At 37.6% G+C, this 21,063-nt stretch overlaps 1 protein-coding gene across 3 annotated transcripts in view; it reads left to right on the top strand.

Moving 5' to 3' along the window:
• Nucleotides 1-21,063, top strand: part of LRRK2 (leucine rich repeat kinase 2) — a 151,873-nt gene that overhangs the window by 53,112 nt on the left and 77,698 nt on the right. For all 3 annotated transcript variants that reach the window (XR_004059522.1, XM_010366111.2, XM_030938579.1), the window contains exons 19-20: nucleotides 3,337-3,595; nucleotides 16,603-16,791. Coding sequence is in view for 2 of the 3 variants with exons in the window: in XM_010366111.2 (XP_010364413.2) it covers nucleotides 3,337-3,595; nucleotides 16,603-16,791 (448 nt within the window). In the remaining variant the exon portion in view is untranslated. The remainder of the gene's footprint in view (nucleotides 1-3,336; nucleotides 3,596-16,602; nucleotides 16,792-21,063) is intronic.

The following is a 21,063-nucleotide window of genomic DNA, read 5'->3' as shown; positions in this document are numbered from 1 at the left end:
AAGCAAAAACTCATGTATGATGACACACACATGTAGTCCTAGCTTCATGCAGAGTGGCTCATGCCTGTAATCCCAGTGCTTTGGGAAGTCAAGGTGGGAGGATCATTTGAGCCCAGGAATTTAAGACCAGCCTGGGCAACGTAGTTACACCCCCATGTCTACAAAAAGTCACAAAATTAACTGGGTATAGTGGTACCTGCCTATTGTCCCAGCTACTTGGGAGTCTGAGGTGGGAGGATGACTTGAGCCCGGGAGGTTGAGGTTACAGTTAGCTGAGATTGCACCACTGCACTCCATCCTAGGCAACAGAGCCAGACCCTGTCTCAACATAACACAACATAAAACATAACGTAACATAACATAGCATAACATAACATAACATAACATAACATAACATAACATAACATAACATAACATAACATAACATAACATAACATAAGAAGGCTGAGGCGGGAGGATCACTTGAGCCTAGGAGGTCAACGCTGCAGTGAGTTATGATTGCACTGCTGTACTCCAACCTTGATGACAGAGTGAGACTCTGTCTCAAAACCAACCAACCAACCAACCAACAAAAAACCAACAAAACCAAACACCTCCATCATACGCATTACCAGCTGGGCACTGCTCCAAATACTTTACACAATTTAATCCTAATGACAACCTATGAATAGGTCCAGTAGGTTCTAATGTTATTCCCATTGTACAAGTGAGAAGTTGAGGCACTGAGGGATTAAATAACTTGCCTAAGAACAACCTCCTGGTAAATAGTGCAAAATCTGCCTCCACAGTGCCTGCTTTAATTTCTTGGCTACACAGCAGATTCATGGTAGTGGTGGTAGTGGTGTTCATTTACTCTAAAATAACAGTTTGAATAATTTGATTTTGATAATGTGCTGCATTTATTATAAATTAGATGATCAGAGAAAGATTGCAGGGATAAGAAATTATGCTTTTGATAAACTTTAGTTATTATATTCTGAATTTTCTTCATTATTATTTAAATGTAAAAATAAATATCTGTAAGCAGTAGTACTTTCCTGTCATGAAGTTGAAATTACTTTCATAAATATGTGTGAATATTCTAAAGAGAATGACTCTGTAGGATTTAAAGAAATTAATTCTTATTTTTGCTGGCATTTATTTCTTTTCTCAGATTCACTTTCTTATATATCTCTCTCTTCATGGCACCCATATGCCTAAAGTCAGCTTGGATAGTTTGGATCCTCCAAGGAAAATTCCTTCCACAAACATGTGCAGAGCACAGTGCTAGATAATTAATAGAGAATATATAAGGGGTTTCCTGTTTCACGAAGTTTATAGGTCTGTATGTGTTGGGACATTGACAAGAGAATAAAACATAAATCACCTTAGTACAAAGTAAGGAGTGAGTGGCATATCTTAGAGAAAAAAAGTTACTGGGCTACAGGAGAAGGCATTTGTGAGTTTTTCCCTCCCCTCCCCTCCCCTCCCCTCCCCTCCCCTCCCCTCCCCTCCCCTCCCCTCCCCCTCCCTCCCCTCCCTCCCTCCCTCCCTCCCTCCCTCCCTCCCTCCCTCCCTCCCTCCTTCCTTCCTTCCTTCCTTCCTTCCTTCCTTCCTTCCTTCCTTCCTTCCTTCCTTCCCTCCTTTCTTCCTTCCATCCCTCCCTCCTTCCTTCCTTCCCTCCTTCGTCTTTCACCTCCCTTCCTCTTAATTTTGCTATGAGCCCTTGAAGAGGATTTTAGTAATTTACTACTTAAATTAAATATACATCCTAGGTGTTGTGCTAGGCTTCAGGAATACAAGTTGAATTGCAGTAATGTACAGGCCTTTGCATTCTAGCAATAAAACAGATAGGTGTGTATGTTTGTTTGCTCAGTGCTACATTAAATGAAATGGATGGGAGCCAGGAGGGGAAATGGTGTGTTTGACCTGAGAGGTTAGTAGCAAGGACTTCTCCGCAAGAAATTTTGAACCCAATTCTTCAAGAATGAACACCTTTTTGCTGGGTGAAGAGTAGAGGAAGGCATTTAGGGTAATAGAAATAGCACAAAAGATAATGAGGTTTGAAAAATTACATGCTGTGTTTGGAAGAATGTCCGGAGCAGTGGCATTTTAGAAGGTTTTTAAAGAGGACGGTGACTTGATCAGACCTCTGTAGTGCTTTGAGTATGGGTTGAAGGTAAGTGTACTTGGAGACTGGTGGGCATTTAATTGGTGCCTTCCAACCACATGAATGAACATCCCCTCAAATCCCTTGGAAGCACTTTGATTCTAGAAAATTCAAGAATTGTCCCCAACATCTATTTTCTCTGAGTTGGTACCCTGGATCTTTGAGTCTTCTTTTCTTTCCTTTTTTTAATGTTTAATTTTGGGTAATGAAAGTCGCACAGGTTTTGAAGCCAGCAGATTTGGCTTCATATCCAAGTTTCAGTTGCTTGCCAGCTTTAAGGGACAAATTATATATCATTTCTAAATACTCATCTATAAGGTGGGAGAAATAATTGCTATGGCATAGGATTTTTTTTTTTTTAAAGATTAGAAATCACGTGTGTACAGAATTTAGCACAGTAACTGATGGATATTATTTCTATTACCTGTTATTTTTGTCTTCTAGTTGATAGCTCCTTGCTAATGTCTAGCTCCTTTCCAAAGCTCTTCCTGAGTAGGGCCAGTGTGCAGTGCTTCAGGTTGCTAAGGCTTCTCCTGGCTTGCTCAGTTGTTCTAGTTTTTATAGCACCTCGCGTGCTAACCCACCCTGAGCACATGCTCTGAAAACATAGCATTCAGAGGAAGGTTGAGGACTGAGAGACAAGGTATATATTTGAGGAAATTCAGATGCTTGTCCTGAGGAGATCAGGAAAACCAGACATGAGTAATGATTGTTGTTTAAATGTGGCATTAATAAATTTTACAATAGCTAAGTCCCCATTTAGTTATTCTATGACACAAATAAAGACAGGACAGTACTATTTACTGTGTTAAGGTACTGGTTTCCCAGATATCTTATAGTGAGAAGACAGAAGCTCAGAAAGTGTAAGCAATGTACATACTTGGTGGAGTCTGGATGTAAACAGAGATCTTGATGCCAAACCTATGGAACTTTGTCTCCATATAATATTGTCTCTTTTGTGATAACTGACTGGCATGTGGCAGATTATTCATGCTATTCTGACAGTTACGGCATTAATATCATCTTATTTTCCCAATCTATTCAAGGATCAGTTTTGTCTTATTTTATTTTGTTTAATTCTAAATTGGAGATGTAGAGAAAAATCACATGAAGTTTGATTTGCCAGTCTCCTAAAAGGAAGAAAACTATAGATTTTTAATATACTTAATTTTTTTTTTCTTTAACAGGTATGTGAGAAAGAGAGCAGTCCCAAATTGGTGGAACTCTTATTGAATAGTGGATCTCGTGAACAAGATGTACGAAAAGCGCTGACGATAAGCATTGGGAAAGGCGACAGCCAGATCATCAGCTTGCTCTTAAGGAGGCTGGCCCTGGACGTGGCCAACAATAGCATTTGCCTTGGAGGGTTTTGTATAGGAAAAGTCGAACCTTCTTGGCTTGGTCCTTTATTTCCAGATAAGACTTCTAATTTAAGGAAACAAACAAGTAAGTAACAAGGAGAATATTTTTGACAGTTCTTATTTTTAATAGTATTTTTTTAAGTCACTAGTCTTTTAGTGGTTATTCATGTCAGTTTGAGGGACCTTAAGCCAAAAACATTGCAAAGGTTTGGATTTTTTTGGCTATGAAATACTTCAAAATGACGCATTTAAGTTCTTTATGAGATAACAAATAGGTACTTATAAAATTAGAGCAAAATAGCGGAAGTGTTTTGAAGAGCTACTTTTTAATATAGTCCTTTTTTTATTTTTAAAGTAAAGCATCCTTGTTTTTTAAAAAAGAAAACATAAAATTATAAAAAAGAAAATAAAAATAACTTATTTTTCCCTTTTAAGTAATTAATATGGATATTTTTCCCTAACTTTTTGTATGCTTACATGTACCTATGCATTCAGATGTGTGTAAAAGCATACACACATATTCAGTTGGCATTTTTAACTTAGAATATACTTTATATTTCAATTGGTAATGCATTTTCTTTATATGTTCAAGCTCATATGTATTTTGTACATATTATGTGTATTGATCATAAGTTGCCATCCTCTGACACTGTTTTTGTCTTTTGAGCTCTTTCTTTTTTTTTTTTTATTATCATTATACTTTAAGTTCTAGGGTACATGTGCATAACGTGCAGGTTTGTTACATATGTATATTTGTGCCATGTTGGTGTGCTGCACCCATCAACTCGTCAGCACCCATCAAGTCATCATTTATATCATGTATAACTCCCCAGTGCAATCCCTCCCCCCTCCCCCCTCCCCACGATAGGCCCCAGTGTGTGATGTTCCCCTTCCCGAGTCCAAGTTTCCTCATTGTTCAGTTCCCACCTGTGAGTGAGAACATGCGGTGTTTGGTTTTCTGTTCTTGTGATAGTTTGCTAAGAATGATGGTTTCCAGCTGCATCCATGTCCCTACAAAGGACGCAAACTCATCCTTTTTTATGGCTGCATAGTATTCCATGGTGTAGATGTGCCACATTTTCTTAATCCAGTCTGTCACAGATGGACATTTGGGTTGATTCCAAGTCTTTGCTATTGTGAATAGCGCCGCAATAAACATACGTGTGCATGTGTCTTTATAGCAGCATGATTTATAATCCTTTGGGCATATACCCAGTAGTGGGATGGCTGGGTCATATGGTACATCTAGTTCTAGATCCTTGAGGAATTGCCATACTGTTTTCCATAATGGTTGAACTAGTTTACAATCCCACCAACAGTGTAAAAGTGTTCCTATTTCTCCACATCCTCTCCAACACCTGTTGTTTCCTGATTTTTTTAATGATTGCCATTCTAACTGGCGTTGAGATGGTATCTCATTGTGGTTTTGATTTGCATTTCTCTGATGGCGAGTGATGATGAGCATTTTTTCATGTGTCTGTTGGCTGTATGAATGTCTTCTTTTGAGAAATGTCTGTTCATATCCTTTGCCCACTTTTTGATGGGGTTGTTTGTTTTTTTCTTGTAAATTTGTTTGAGTTCTTTGTAGATTCTGGATATTAGCCCTTTGTCAGGTGAGTAGGTTGCAAAAATTTTCTCCCATTCTGTAGGTTGCCTGTTCACTCTGATGGTAGTTTCTTTTGCTGTGCAGAAGCTCTTTAGTTGAATTAGATCCCATTTGTCAATTTTGGCTTTTGCTGCCGTTGCTTTTGGTGTTTTAGACATGAAGTCCTTGCCCATGCCTATGTCCTGAATGGTACTACCTAGATTTTCTTCTAGGGTTTTTATGGTATTGGGTCTAACATTTAAGTCTCTAAACCATCTTGAATTAATCTTCGTATAAGGGGTAAGGAAAGGATCCAGTTTCAGCTTTCTACTTATGGCTAGCCAATTCTCCCAGCACCATTTATTAAATAGGGAATCCTTTCCCGATTTCTTGTTTCTCTCAGGTTTGTCAAAGATCAGATGGCTGTAGATGTGTGGTATTATTTCTGAGGACTCTGTTCTGTTCCATTGGTCTATAGCTCTGTTTTGGTACCAGTACCATGCTGTTTTGGTTACTGTAGCCTTGTAGTATAGTTTGAAGTCAGGTAGCGTGATGCCTCCGGCTTTGTCCTTTTGACTTAGGATTGTCTTGGCAATGCGGGCTCTTTTTTGGTTCCATATGAACTTTAAAGCAGTTTTTTCCAATTCTGTGAAGAAAGTCATTGGTAGCTTGATGGGGATGGCATTGAATCTATAAATAACCTTGGGCAGTATGGCCATTTTCATGATATTGATTCTTCCTATCCATGAGCACGGTATGTTCTTCCATTTGTTTGTGTCCTCTTTGATTTCACTGAGCAGTGGTTTGTAGTTCTCCTTGAAGAGGTCCTTGACATCCCTTGTAAGTTGGCTTCCTAGGTATTTTATTCTCTTTGAAGCAATTGTGAATGGAAGTTCATTCCTGATTTGGCTCTCTGTTTGTCTGTTACTGGTGTATAAGAATGCTTGTGATTTTTGCACATTAATTTTGTATCCTGAGACTTTGCTGAAGTTGCTTATCAGCTTAAGGAGATTTTGGGCTGAGACGATGGGGTTTTCTAAATATACAATCATGTCATCTGCAAACAGGGACAATTTGACTTCTTCTTTTCCTAACTGAATACCCTTGATTTCTTTCTCTTTCCTGATTGCCCTAGCCAGAACTTCCAACACTATGTTGAATAGGAGTGGTGAGAGAGCGCATCCCTGTCTTGTACCAGTTTTCAAAGGGAATTTTTCCAGTTTTTGCCCATTCAGTATGATATTAGCTGTGGGTTTGTCATAAAGAGCTCTTATTATTTTGAGGTACGTTCCATCAATACCGAATTTATTGAGCGTTTTTAGCATGAAGGGCTGTTGAATTTTGTCAAAGGCCTTTTCTGCATCTATTGAGATAATCATGTGGTTCTTGACTTTGGTTCTGTTTATATGCTGGATTACGTTTATTGATTTGCGAATGTTGAACCAGCCTTGCATCCCAGGGATGAAGCCCACTTGATCATGGTGGATAAGCTTTTTGATGTGCTGCTGAATCTGGTTTGCCAGTATTTTATTGACGATTTTTGCATCGATGTTCATCAGGGATATTGGTCTAAAATTCTCTTTTTTTGTTGTGTCTCTGCCAGGCTTTGGTATCAGGATGATGTTGGCTTCATAAAATGAGTGAGGGAGGATTCCCTCTTTTTCTATTGATTGGAATAGTTTCAGAAGGAATGGTACCAGCTCCTCCTTGTACACCTCTGGTAGAATTCAGCTGTGAATCCATCTGGTCCTGGACTTTTTTTGGTGGGTAGGCTATTAATTGTTGCCTCAATTTCAGAGCCTGCTATTGGTCTATTCAGGGATTGCAACTTCTTCCTGGTTTAGTCTTGGGAGAGTGTAAGTGTCCAGGAAATTATCCATTTCTTCTAGATTTTCTAGTTGATTTGCGTAGAGGTGTTTATAGTATTCTCTGATGGTAGTTTGTATTTCTGTGGGGTCGTGGTGATATCCCCTTTATCATTTTTTATTGCATCTATTTGATTCCTCTCTCTTTTCTTCTTTATTAGTCTTGCTAACGGTCTGTCAATTTTGTTGATCTTTTCAAAAAACCAACTCCTGGATTCATTGATTTTTTGGAGGGTTTTTTGTGTCTCTATCTCCTTCAGTTCTTCTCTGATCTTAGTGATTTCTTGCCTTCTGCTAGCTTTTGAATGTGTTTGCTCTTGCCTCTCTAGTTCTTTTAATTGTGATGCTAGAGTGTCCATTTTAGATCTTTCCTGCTTTCTCTTGTGGGCATTTAGTGCTATCAATTTCCCTCTACACACTGCTTTAAATGTGTCCCAGACATGCTGGTATGTTATATCTTTGTTCTCATTGGTTTCAAAGAACATCTTTATTTCTGCCTTCATTTCATTATGTACCCAGTATTCATTCAGGAGCAGGTTGTTCAGTTTCCATGTAGTTGAGCGGTTTTGATTGAATTTCTTAGTCCTGAGTTCTAGTTTGATTGCACTGTGGTCTGAGAGACAGTTTGTTATAATTTCTGTTCTTGTACATTTGCTGAGGAGTGCTTTACTTCCAATTATGTGGTCAATTTTGGAATAAGTGCGATGTGGTGCTGAGAAGAATGTATATTCTGTTGATTTGGGGTGGAGAGTTCTATAGATGTCTATGAGGTCCGCTTGGTGCAGAGATGAGTTCAGTTCCTGGATATCCTTGTTAACTTTCTGTCTCGTTGATCTGTCTAATGTTGACAGTGGGGTGTTGAAGTCTCCCATTATTATTGTATGGGAGTCTAAGTCTCTTTGTAAGTCTCTAAGAACTTGCTTTATGAATCTGGGTGCTCCTGTATTGGGTGCATATATATTTAGGATAGTTAGCTCTTCCTGTTGAATTGATCCCTTTAGCATTATGTAATGGCCTTCTTTGTCTCTTTTGATCTTTGATGGTTTAAAGTCTGTTTTATCAGAGACTAGGATTGCAACCCCTGTTTTTTTTTGTTCTCCATTTGCTTGGTAGATCTTCCTCCATCCCTTTATTTTGATCCTATGTATCTCTGCATGGGAGATGGGTCTCCTGAATACAGCAGACTGATGGGTCTTGACTCTTTATCCAGTTTGCCAGTCTGTGTCTTTTAATTGGAGCATTTAGTCCATTGACATTTAAGGTTAATATTGTTATGTGTGAACTTGATCCTGCCATTATGATATTAACTGGTTATTTTGCTCATTAGTTGATGCAGTGTCTTCCTAGCCTCGATGGTCTTTACATTTTGGCATGTTTTTGCAATGGCTGGTACCGGTTGTTCCTTTCCATGTTTAGGGCTTCCTTCAGGGTCTCTTGTAAGGCAGGCCTGGTGGTGACAAAATCTCTAAGCATTTGCTTATCTGTAAAGGATTTTCTTTCTCCTTCACTTATGAAACTTAGTTTGGCTGGATATGAAATTCTGGGTTTAAAATTCTTTTCTTTAAGAACGTTGAATATTGGCCCCCACTCTCTTCTGGCTTGTGGAGTTTCTGCTGAGAGATCTGCTGTTAGTCTGATGGGCTTCCCTTTGTGGGTAACCCGACCTTTCTCTCTGGCTGCCCTTAAGATTTTTTCCTTCATTTCAACTTTGGTGAATCTGGCAATTATGTGTCTTGGAGTTGCTCTTCTGGAGGAGTATCTTTGTGGCGTTCTCTGTATTTCCTGAATTTGAATGTTGGCCTGCCCTACTAGGTTGGGGAAGTTCTCCTGGATGATATCCTGAAGAGTGTTTTCCAACTTGGTTCCATTTTCCCCCTCACTTTCAGGCACCCCAATCAGATGTAGATTTGGTCTTTTTACATAATCCCATACTTCTTGCAGGCTTTGTTCATTTCTTTTTCTTCTTTTTTCTTTTGGTTTCTCTTCTCGCTTCATTTCATTCATTTGATCCTCAATCGCTGATACTCTTTCTTCCAGTTGATCGAGTCGGTTACTGAAGCTTGTGCATTTGTCATGTATTTCTCGTGTCATGGTTTTCATCTCTGTCATTTCGTTTATGACCTTCTCTGCATTAATTAGTCTAGCTGTCAGTTCTTCCACTCTTTTTTCAAGATTTTTAGTTTCTTTGCGCTGCGTACGTAATTCCTCCTTTAGCTCTGAGAAGTTTGATGGACTGAAGCCTTCTTCTCTCATCTCGTCAAAGTCATTCTCTGACCAGCTTCGATCCGTTGCTGGTGATGGGCTGCGCTCCTTTGTAGGGGGAGATGCGCTCTTATTTTTTGAATTTCCAGCTTTTCTGCCCTGCTTTTTCCCCATCTTTGTGGTTTTATCTGTCTCTGGTCTTTGATGATGGTGACGTACTGATGGGGTTTTGGTATAGGTGTCCTTCCTGTTTGATAGTTTTCCTTCTGCCAGTAGGACCCTCAGCTATAGGTCTGTTGGACATTGCTTGAGGTCCACTCCAGACCCTGTTTGCCTGGGTATCAGCAGCAGAGGTTGCAGAAGATAGAATACTGCTGAACAGCGAGTGTACCTGTCTGATTCTTCCTTTGGAAGCTTCCTCTCAGGGGTGTACTCCACCTTGTGAGGTGTGGGGTGTCAGACTGCCCCTAGTGGGGGATGTCTCCCAGTTAGGCTACTCAGGGGTCAGTGACCCACTTGAGCAGGCAGTCTGTCCCTTCTCAGATCTCAGCCTCCGTGTTGGGAGATCCAGTGCTCTCTTCAAAGCTGTCAGACAGAGTCGTTCGCGTCTGCTGAGGCCTCTGTTGCTTCCCCTGTTGTTTTTTTAGCTCAGCCCTGTCCCCAGGTGGAGTCTATAGAGACAGGCAGGTTTCCTTGAGCTGCTGCGAGCTCCACCCAGTTCGAGCTTCCCAGCGGCTTTGTTTACCTACTTAAGCCTCAGCAATGGCGGGCACCCCTCCCCCAGCCTCGCTGCTGCCTTGCGGTTAGATCGCCGCAGACTGCTGTGTTAACAATGAGGGAGGCTCCGTGGGCGTGGGACCCTCCCGGCCAGGTGAGGGATATATTCTTCTGTTGTGCCCATTGCTTAAAGCGCGGTATTGGGGTGGGAGTTACCCGATTTTCCAGGTGTTGTGTGTCTCAGTTCCCCTGGCTAGGAAAAGGGATTCCCTTCCCTCTTGCGCTTCCCAGGTGAGGCTATGCCTCGCCATGCTTCAGCTCTAGTTGGTCAGGCTGCAGCAGCTGACCAGCACTTATTGTCCAGCACTCCCTAGTGAGATGACTCCAGTACCTCAGTTGAAAATGCAGAAATCACCGGTCTTCTGTGTGGCTCGCCCTGGGAGTTGGAGACTGGAGCTGTTCTTATTCGGCCATCTTGCTCCGCCCCCTTGAGCTCTTTCATTTGTTCATGCTAAATGTGTTTTTAGCGTGTGAGCTCCCAGCTTTTCCTATGTTAATTTAGTCCCATGCCCATCTCCTTCCCCATGGTCATCATACTCCATGACTCAACACCTTTAGGACCATCTTGCAAATAACATGTTTGCTTCTCTCATTTTTATGATGCACTCAATAGCAAAACACCAGTTTTGGTCAGTCTACCAGTCTACTTTTTCCCTCACTTTCACCAAGATAACTGAGTGCTGTAGATAAAAGTACCCATCCATGCAATTTGGTGCCTTTATACATCGAGGTTTCCAACCTCTCAGTAGGCTCCAAAAGTGCCAGTCAGGCTGAATTTTCCTCGGTTTCTCAAACACTTCATGTACCCTTACTTCCAGTCTTTTTCCACTGTTACTCTCTCTACCTAACTCTAAATTCTCTCTTCACCTGGCTGTGTGTTCATTCTTCCTGTCTCAGCACCATCATCAGTCTGGAAGGTCTTCTTACTCATTGTCCCTATGGCAACTTATTTCTCACCTGTACTACCATTCACCACATTATATAATTTAATTTTTCATATTTATAATCTACTTTTTGGTAGATTGTTAGTACCATGAAGTCAATGTCAATTTTGTTCATGGTTGTAACCTTACCATTGATACGAATGCTTTGCACATAGTAGATTATCATTTAGAATTAAACATTTAATATTGGCAAAAATAAAAATTATGTAATACATTATGTTGCTAAGCATATGTGGAAACATGCTTCATACATTGATATGAATTTAAATTGTCCTCTTTTGAGGACAATTTGGCAATATCCACTAATATTTTTTAATATACAAACATACTTTTTTGACCTAGCAGTGTACTGTTAGGAATCTATGATACAGACATTCTCAATGTGCACAAAAAATTATGTACAAAAATGCACATTAAAACATTGTTTATAATAGCAAAGGAGTAGGGAAAAACCTAAGTATTCCCCAAAAGGAACTATTCAAATAAATAGTGGTACATTCATGTAGTGGAATGCTTTGCAATCATCGAGGGAAAAAAAAAATGTAGCAAATTTATTTTTTTATTTTTATTGTTTTTTTAATTCTCAGAATTTTAATAGGGTTTAGATAAAAGGAATTTAAATTATTTCAATTTAACACATGTTTATTATATACAGAAATGCACTTTATTGGATACTGTGGAGGAATCAGAATGGTAAAATACAAAGTCTTACTGTAATAAGCCTTTGTTGAGATGATCACAATTAAATACTTTAAGATAAACTAAGAAGGAAGTTCCCCCCATATGACATAAATTACTTAAGTTTTATCAGTCTGCTCTTTTATGTCCTCATCTACTATTTCCACAAAATGTCAGCCACTAAAAGACTTTGGTTTGGCCAAAAAGTGGGGTCATACTCTTCTCTGGAGGTATATGCTAAATCAGAAAATAATCAAGTTAATAATCTGTCACCATTACAAATGCTTCATTTCTGAAACTAACTTTGTGAAATACCTTAACAATTAATACATTCTTTTTTTTTTTTTTTTAATACTTTAAGTTCTAGGGTACATGTGCATAACGTGCAGGTTTGTTACATATGTACACTTGTGCCATGTTGGTGTGCTGCACCCATCAACTCGTCAGCACCCATCAAGTCATCATTTATATCATGTATAACTCCCCAATGCAATTCCTCCCCCCTCCCCCCTCCCCATGATAGGCCCCAATGTGTGATGTTCCCCTTCCCGAGTCCAAGTTTCCTCATTGTTCAGTTCCCACCTATGAGTGAGAACATGCGGTGTTTGGTTTTCTGTTCTTGTGATAGTTTGCTAAGAATGATGGTTTCCAGCTGCATCCATGTCCCTACAAAGGACGCAAACTCATCCTTTTTTATGGCTGCATAGTATTCCATGGTGTAGATGTGCCACATTTTCTTAATCCAGTCTGTCACAGATGGACATTTGGGTTGATTCCAAGTCTTTGCTATTGTGAATAGTGCCGCAATAAACATACGTGTGCATGTGTCTTTGTAGTAGAATAATTTATAATCCTTTGGGTATATACCCAGTAGTGGGATGGCTGGGTCATATGGTACATCTAGTTCTAGATCCTTGAGGAATTGCCATACTGTTTTCCATAATGGTTGAACTAGTTTACAGTCCCACCAACAGTGTAAAAGTGTTCCTATTTCTCCACATCCTCTCCAACACCTGTTGTTTCCTGATTTTTTAATGATTGCCATTCTAACTGGCGTGAGATGGTATCTCATTGTGGTTTTGATTTGCATTTCTCTGATGGCGAGTGATGATGAGCATTTTTTCATGTGTCTGTTGGCTGTATGAATGTCTTCTTTTGAGAAATGTCTGTTCATATCCTTTGCCCACTTTTTGATGGGGTTGTTTGTTTTTTTCTTGTATACTTGTTTGAGTTCTTTGTAGATTCTGGATATTAGCCCTTTGTCAGATGAGTAGGTTGCAAAAATTTTCTCCCATTCTGTAGGTTGCCTGTTCACTCTGGTGGTAGTTTCTTTTGCTGTGCAGAAGCTCTTTAGTTGAATTAGATCCCATTTGTCAATTTTGGTTTTTGCTGCCATTGCTTTTGGTGTTTTAGACATGAAGTCCTTTCCCATGCCTATGTCCTGAATGGTACTACCTAGATTTTCTTCTAGGGTTTTTATGGTATTGGGTCTAACATTTAAGTCTCTAATCCATCTTGAATTAATCTTTGTATAAGGAGTAAGGAAAGGATCCAGTTTCAGCTTTCTACTTATGGCTAGCCAATTTTCCCAGCACCATTTATTAAATAGGGAATCCTTTCCCGATTTCTTGTTTCTCTCAGGTTTGTCAAAGATCAAATGGCTGTAGATGTGTGGTATTATTTCCGAGGACTCCGTTCTGTTCCATTGGTCTATATCTCTGTTTTGGTACCAGTACCATGCTGTTTTGGTTACTGTAGCCTTGTAGTATAGTTTGAAGTCAGGTAGCGTGATGCCTCCGGCTTTGTCCTTTTGACTTAGGATTGTCTTGGCAATGCGGGCTCTTTTTTGGTTCCATATGAACTTTAAAGCAGTTTTTTCCAATTCTGTGAAGAAAGTCATTGGTAGCTTGATGGGGATGGCATTGAATCTATAAATAACCTTGGGCAGTATGGCCATTTTCACGATATTGATTCTTCCTATCCATGAGCATGGTATGTTCTTCCATTTGTTTGTGTCCTCTTTGATTTCACTGAGCAGTGGTTTGTAGTTCTCCTTGAAGAGGTCCTTGACATCCCTTGTAAGTTGGCTTCCTAGGTATTTTATTCTCTTTGAAGCAATTGTGAATGGAAGTTCATTCCTGATTTGGCTCTCTGCTTGTCTGTTAAAGCAGGAAAGATCTAAAATTGACACTCTAACATCACAATTAAAAGAACTAGAGAGGCAAGAGCAAACACATTCAAAAGCTAGCAGAAGAGAAGGAATAACTAAGATCGGAGCAGAACTGAAGGAGATAGAGACACAAAAAACCCTCCAAAAAATCAATGAATCCAGGAGTTGGTTTTTTTGAAAAGATTAACAAAATTGACAGACCGCTAGCAAGACTAATAAAGAAGAAAAGAGAGAGGAATCAAATAGACGCAATAAAAAATGATAAAGGGGATATCACCACCGACCCCACAGAAATACAAACTACCATCAGAGAATACTATAAACACCTCTACGCAAATCAACTAGAAAATCTAGAAGAAATGGATAATTTCCTGGACACTTACACTCTCCCAAGACTAAACCAGGAAGAAGTTCAATCCCTGAATAGACCAATAGCAGGCTCTGAAATTGAGGCAACAATTAATAGCCTACCCACCAAAAAAAGTCCAGGACCAGATGGATTCACAGCTGAATTCTACCAGAGGTGTACAAGGAGGAGCTGGTACCATTCCTTCTGAAACTATTCCAATCAATAGAAAAAGAGGGAATCCTCCCTCACTCATTTTATGAAGCCAACATCATCCTGATACCAAAGCCTGGCAGAGACACAACAAAAAAAGAGAATTTTAGACCAATATCCCTGATGAACATCGATGCAAAAATCGTCAATAAAATACTGGCAAACCAGATTCAGCAGCACATCAAAAAGCTTATCCACCATGATCAAGTGGGCTTCATCCCTGGGATGCAAGGCTGGTTCAACATTCGCAAATCAATAAACGTAATCCAGCATATAAACAGAACCAAAGTCAAGAACCACATGATTATCTCAATAGATGCAGAAAAGGCCTTTGACAAAATTCAACAGCCCTTCATGCTAAAAACGCTCAATAAATTCGGTATTGATGGAACGTACCTCAAAATAATAAGAGCTCTTTATGACAAACCCACAGCTAATATCATACTGAATGGGCAAAAACTGGAAAAATTCCCTTTGAAAACTGGCACAAGACAGGGATGCCCTCTCTCACCACTCCTATTCAACATAGTGTTGGAAGTTCTGGCTAGGGAAATCAGGCAAGAGAAAGAAATCAAGGGTATTCAGTTAGGAAAAGAAGAAGTCAAATTGTCCCTGTTTGCAGATGACATGATTGTATATTTAGAAAACCCCATTGTCTCAGCCCAAAATCTCCTTAAGCTGATAAGCAACTTCAGCAAAGTCTCAGGATACAAAATTAATGTGCAAACATGTAGCAAATTTAATGTCCTGATAAAGATTACATTACTCCATGGCAAAAAATAGGCACAGAACAGTGTTTTTTCTATGCTAATGCTGATGGAAATGCAATTGGAATATGATAGTTACAAACGTTTGAATATGAAATAAAACCGTCCAGAAATGGGGTCCGTGATTGTCTCTGGGGTCTTTGGAAATTACCGAGACATGGTTAGATCCCATGTTTCATTACTTAAACTAGTCTCATGCCAAAAACCTGCTTACTGTAATCTTCGCTATCTGATGGAGAGGAATTGTGGGCCCATTGGAGAAGGATGGAGGGAGGTTTGTCATTCACTATATTCTCTTTGCTCTGTATGAAGTTTTTACCATTGACACATCTTACCCGATTAAAAAAACACAGTAATGTCATTTGATTAATTGGAGGGTATAACCATGATTTCACTGGCAGCTGGTCTGAGTAAAGAACACTTTGGGTCATAGCTTTCAAACATTTTTCAGGTAGTATTTGCCTGAGTGACATATATGTGTGTGAACTCATCCTGCTGGGCTTCGGGATAATTTCCCATATCATAACATGTTATTCTGGAAAAAAAGAACTATTTGGGCATATGGGTATAGTTTAAGCCACAGTATCAATTGTCTTCTTGGGGTTTATCTTATGGGCTCACCACATATTTACAGTAGGAATAGATGTAGATACATGAGCGTACTTCACCTCTGCTACTATAATGATTGCTATTCCTACTGGCGTCCATGTCTTTTAGCTGATGAGCTACACTTCACGGCGGTAATATCAAATGATCCCCCACCATGCTCTGAGCCCCAGGGTTTATTTTCCTTTTTACAGTAGGAGACCTAACCAGCATTGCATTAACCAACTCATCACTGGATATTGTACTACATGATACAGTGGTATCATGTGGTAATATTTGAAGTAATTACAGTAGTAATATTTGAAGAAATCTTCCTGGCTGTATGTAGAACAATGAGGACTCTGTCAACTTATTCTTCATCGTAGAGCTGATATATAATATAATGAAGTTGTGAGAAGAATGTTAATTTTGAAATTCCATCAAATTTCCCAATAGTCATAGTGAATCACTCAGCAAACTTTATAAAAATAACAACATCCTTTATTTAGTATTTTATGTGTTCTATGCATTGTGCGAAACATTTTATATGCATGGTTTCATTTACTCTTTTCCGTTACCATATGCTGTGTATGTTATCATATTCGTTTTCCAGGTGAGGCCACTGACACCCAGGGAGCTTATATAACTCACAAATGGCATTTCTGTGACTTGAACAGAGGCCTGTCTGGCTTCAAAGCCTAGGCCTTTTCCTGAATAAAGTTCCATAGAGATTCAATTTTGCTATCTACACCAAAGCATTGTATACATGGTTATTTTTTTTAAAAAAATATGATCTGCCACCTGCTAATTATTCAGGATCACTAGTGTAAGGTGACTTTGGAAGGAAAAATAGAAATTTTCTCTAGAAGCATAGGAATACATAAGAACTTTGGTCCTATATATGTTTATTTTTGCATAATTGTTGATTTCTAAGTTCCTGGTGCATCTCTTTATTTTCAGATATAGCATCTACACTAGCAAGAATGGTGATCAGATATCAGATGAAAAGTGCCATAGAAGAAGGAGCAACCTCAAGCAGTGATGGAAATTTTTTTGAAGATGTGCTGTCTAAATTTGATGAATGGACCTTTATTCCTGACTCTTCTATGGACAGTGTCTTTGCTCAGAGTGATGATCTAGATAGTGAAGGTATTTATTATAAAAATAAATCCCTTTGTGTTTTATATTTACACACTGACATTGAAAAATAGGACCCGAGACAAAAACCTGACTTAAATCATTTGGAAAAACTTAAGTAGAAATGTGTTTATTATCACAAACAGTTAGGTTTACTAATTTTGGTCAAAGTGATGTTTCAAGGAAGTGTGTCTCTGTGCTTCTAAATATTATTCTTACTAATTGGTTAATGGTTAATATTCCAGGAAATAAACTCTGACTAGACTGGAACGAGATTCCACATTCTGACACTCACTAAATGCTTTTGTGGCTTGTGTAAGCTCCTTAACTTTGTTAAAGGTAGTAATGTTAATAAGATGTTTGGTAAAAATGGAGTGAGGGGCTTTTTTGTTAATATAGTATGACTGAAAACATTGGGTGATAGAATAAGGATATTTGAGAGGGCAAAAAATGAGAGTTGTTCCAAGATATTGTGTCTCAAGTCAAACCATTTTTAAAAATCAAGTGTAGTGATTTATATACATATATAATTTATATAAAATAAAATGCATTCACTTTAAGTATATATTTTCATGTGCTTTGAAAATTAACATATTCATGTAGTCATCATCACTATTAAGTTATGCAATATTTTCATCCTCCAAAAAAGTTTCTTCATACCTCTTCACTGAAAACATCCCCTTCCCCTGCCCCTGCCCCTTAGCAATCATTTGCTTCCTGACACTGTAGATTAATGTTTTCTCTAGTTTTATGTACATAGAATCATACAGTAAGTACTCTTTTGTGTCTGTTTTCCAAAGTGGTTGTACTATGTTCTACCCCCACCGGCGATACATGAGCATTCTGGTTGCTCTACATCCTTGTCTGTACTTGGTATTTTCAAGTTAATTTTAGCTCTTCTAGTGGAGATTTAATTCATTTGGATGTAATTTTCATTTCCCTAATGACTAATTACATAGAGGACATTTTCATGTTCTTATTGGCCATTCTTATTTTTGTGTGAAGTGTTGAGGTATTTTGCTTTTAATTGGGTTGTCTTACGATTACATAAAAGTTCTTTGTATATTCTAGATAGAAGTTGTGACAGGTGTATATATTGCATATATTTTTTTCCCAGTCATAGCTTGTCTTCTCACTTTACTAATTCTATTATTTTTAAAAAACAGAAGTTTTAAATTTTGGTGAAATGCAGTTTTCCAGTTTTTTTCTTTTATGGTTTGTCCTTTTCCTATCCCACTTAAGAAACCTTTTCTTAGCCTAAATTTGTGAATATTTTCTCCTGTATTTTCTCTTAGAAGTGTTAAATCTCAGCTTTAACATTTAGGTCTAAAACATTTTAAGCTGATTTTTGTGTGTGATGTGTCAATGAAGGGTTGACACTTATTTCTTTCTGTGTGGATATCCAGTTGTTCCAACATTACTTGTTGAATATACTATATAATTCCTCATTGAATTAATGGAAGCTTTGTTCTCTTTAATTGACTGTTTAGCTATGGTTCTATTTTAGCATTATTTATTCTGTGCCACTGATTTATACTTTATTCTTATGCCGAAACCACACTGTCTTGATTACTCTAGCTTAATAGCAGGTCTTGAAATCAGGTAGTCCAAGTCCTCTGGTGTTCTTTTAAAAAAAATTGTTCTTATTAATCTAGATTCTTTGCATTTCCATATAAATTTTGAATCAACTAACTTTATGCTGGGATTTTTATTGTAATTAAGTCCATATTTAGATTTTATATAGAATTAATTTATAAATTAAATCATATTACCGGTAATGTTAATATAATCTATACCATATAATTAATACATAAATAATAATTTCTATAGATTATATCTGTAAATCAATTTGAGGGAACTAATATATTAATAACAAGTCTTTTGACATATTAATGTGATATATAGTTCAATTAGTCTTTTAAAATTTGTAACAGTGTGTTGTATTGGATGTTTTCTGATGCTATTATAGATGGTATTGTATTTGAATTCTAATTTCCAGGAGTTCACTGCTGATATATAGAAATACAATTCATTTATTAGTACGTGAATTTTTTATCCTGCAAACTTGCTAAGCTCACTTATGTGTTTTCCAGTACCTTATTATAGATTCCACAGGATTTTCTTTGTTCGTAATTATACCATTTAGTAATAAAGACAGATTTGCTTTTTCTTTTCTAATATTTATGTCTCCTTTTTTTTTTTCTTGTCATATTGCACTGCCTAGGACCTCCAGTACTATGTTGAATAGAATTGGTCAGACTGGGCACCATTACCTGGTTTCCAAACTTAGAGGAAAAACATTCAGTCTCTAATCACTAATTATGACATTGTCATTTTTCATAGATGCCCTTCATCAAATTGAAGAAGCTTCTTCCTAGTCATTTTTGGAGAGCCTTTTTTTTTTTTTAATCATTAATAGGTGTTGAAAAATGCTGTTCAGCATCTGCTGAGGTATTCATATTTTTCACCTATATTTTGTTAATATGGTCAAATACACCAACTGATTTTCTAATGTTAAACCAACTTGCATTCCTGGAGTAAATCTCACTTGGTTATGGTACATTATCCTTTTTATATAGTATTACATTTTATTTTCTAAAATTTTGTTAAGAATTTTGCATCTGGCTGGGCATGGTGACTCACGCCTGTAATCCCAGCACTTTGGGAGGCCGAGGCGGGCAGATCATGAGGTCAGGAGATCAAGACCATCCTGGCTAACAGTGAAACCCCATCTCTACTAAAAATACAAAAAATTAGCTGGGCATGGTGGCGGGCACCTGTAGACGCAGCTACTTTGGAGGCTGAGTCAGGAGAATGGCGTGAACCTGGAGGTGGAGCTTGCAGTGAGCCAAAGTCATGCTACTGCACTCCAGCCTGGGCCACAGTGCGAGACTCTGTCTCAAAAAAAAAAAAAAAAAAAAAAAAAAAAAAAAAAAAAGAAGAAGAAGAATTTTGCATCTGTGAGAGATATTAGTCTGTAGTTTTATACTTCCTTGTAATTATGGGAGTAATGCTGGCCTCTTGAAATGAATTGGGAAGTGTTTCCCATTCCACAATTTTCTGGAAGAGTTTGTGTAAAGGTGTTTTCTTCTTAAATGTATGATAGACTTCACCAGCAAAGGCCGTCTAGGTTTTAAATTTTTGGGGAGAGGAGATTTAAACTTATGAATTTAATAACTTTGATAGATGTATGATTATTTTAATTTTCTTTTACTTCTTAAGTCAGTTTTAGTAATTTGTAACTTTAAAGGAATATGTCCATTTCATATAAGTTGCCAAATTTATTTGTTTAATGTTACTTATAGTAATTATTTAATTATCCCGTTAGTGATTTAATTATCCTGTTCATAATCTCTTCAAAGAATCAGATTTTTGTTTTATTGATTTTCTCTATTGTTTGTGTTACTTTCTCACTGACTTTTGTTCTTATCTTTATTGTTCCCTTTCCTTACTTATTTTCATTTTAATTGACTTTTTTTTATAGATTCTTAATTTGGAAACTTAGAACTCTGGTTTTTCGAACCTTCTTATTTTGTAACAGAAACATTTATTTAAGGCTATGTATGTCCTTATAAATATCACTTTCACTGCATCCCAGTATTTTGATGTGTCATCTTTCCATTCATTTAAAAAATTTTAATTTCCTTTGTGACTTCTTTGATTCATGAGTTATTTAGAAGGCTGTCGTTTATTTTCCAAATATTGGAGATTTTTCTGGATAACTTTTTGGTTATTGGTTTCAATTTAATTTTGTTGTGGCCAGACAACCTACTCTGATGATTTCTATCCTTTTATATTTATTGAAACAATGCTTTATGGATTATCATATGATCTGTCTTGGTGGTGTGCCATGTGCAACTGAAAAGAAAGTATATTCATCTGTTATTGGGTCAAATCAATAGGCCAAATTGTTTGGTAAAATTTCTCAAGTTTTCTGTGACTTTACTGATTTTTCTCTCTATTTATTGTATTTGAAAGAGAACTATTGAAGTTGTAATTGAGGATTTGTTGGTCGTCTTTTCAGTTTTATCTGTTTATGCTTTGTATATTTTGAAGCTCTGCTGTTTGTTGTGCAAACTTTAAGGATTATATATACAAAATAATTTTTTAAGTGAAGCAACCACTTTATGTTAATCTAAGTTTGCAGTTATTATCATTTTCTTCCTCTGGAAGAATTCCCTTTTACATTTCTAGTGCAGATCTTCCAGAAACCCATATGCAGATTACTGGAGCTCTTTTTCTGTAACTGCCCCAGAACTCCCAGCTATTGTAGTCTCCATAAAT

The sequence above is a fragment of the Rhinopithecus roxellana genome, chromosome 10 (assembly GCF_007565055.1).
Source record: "Rhinopithecus roxellana isolate Shanxi Qingling chromosome 10, ASM756505v1, whole genome shotgun sequence".
NCBI classification, from domain to species: Eukaryota; Metazoa; Chordata; class Mammalia; order Primates; family Cercopithecidae; genus Rhinopithecus; species Rhinopithecus roxellana.
Note: the sequence above shows the minus strand (reverse complement) of the source record. Positions and strands in the feature narration are given on the sequence as shown.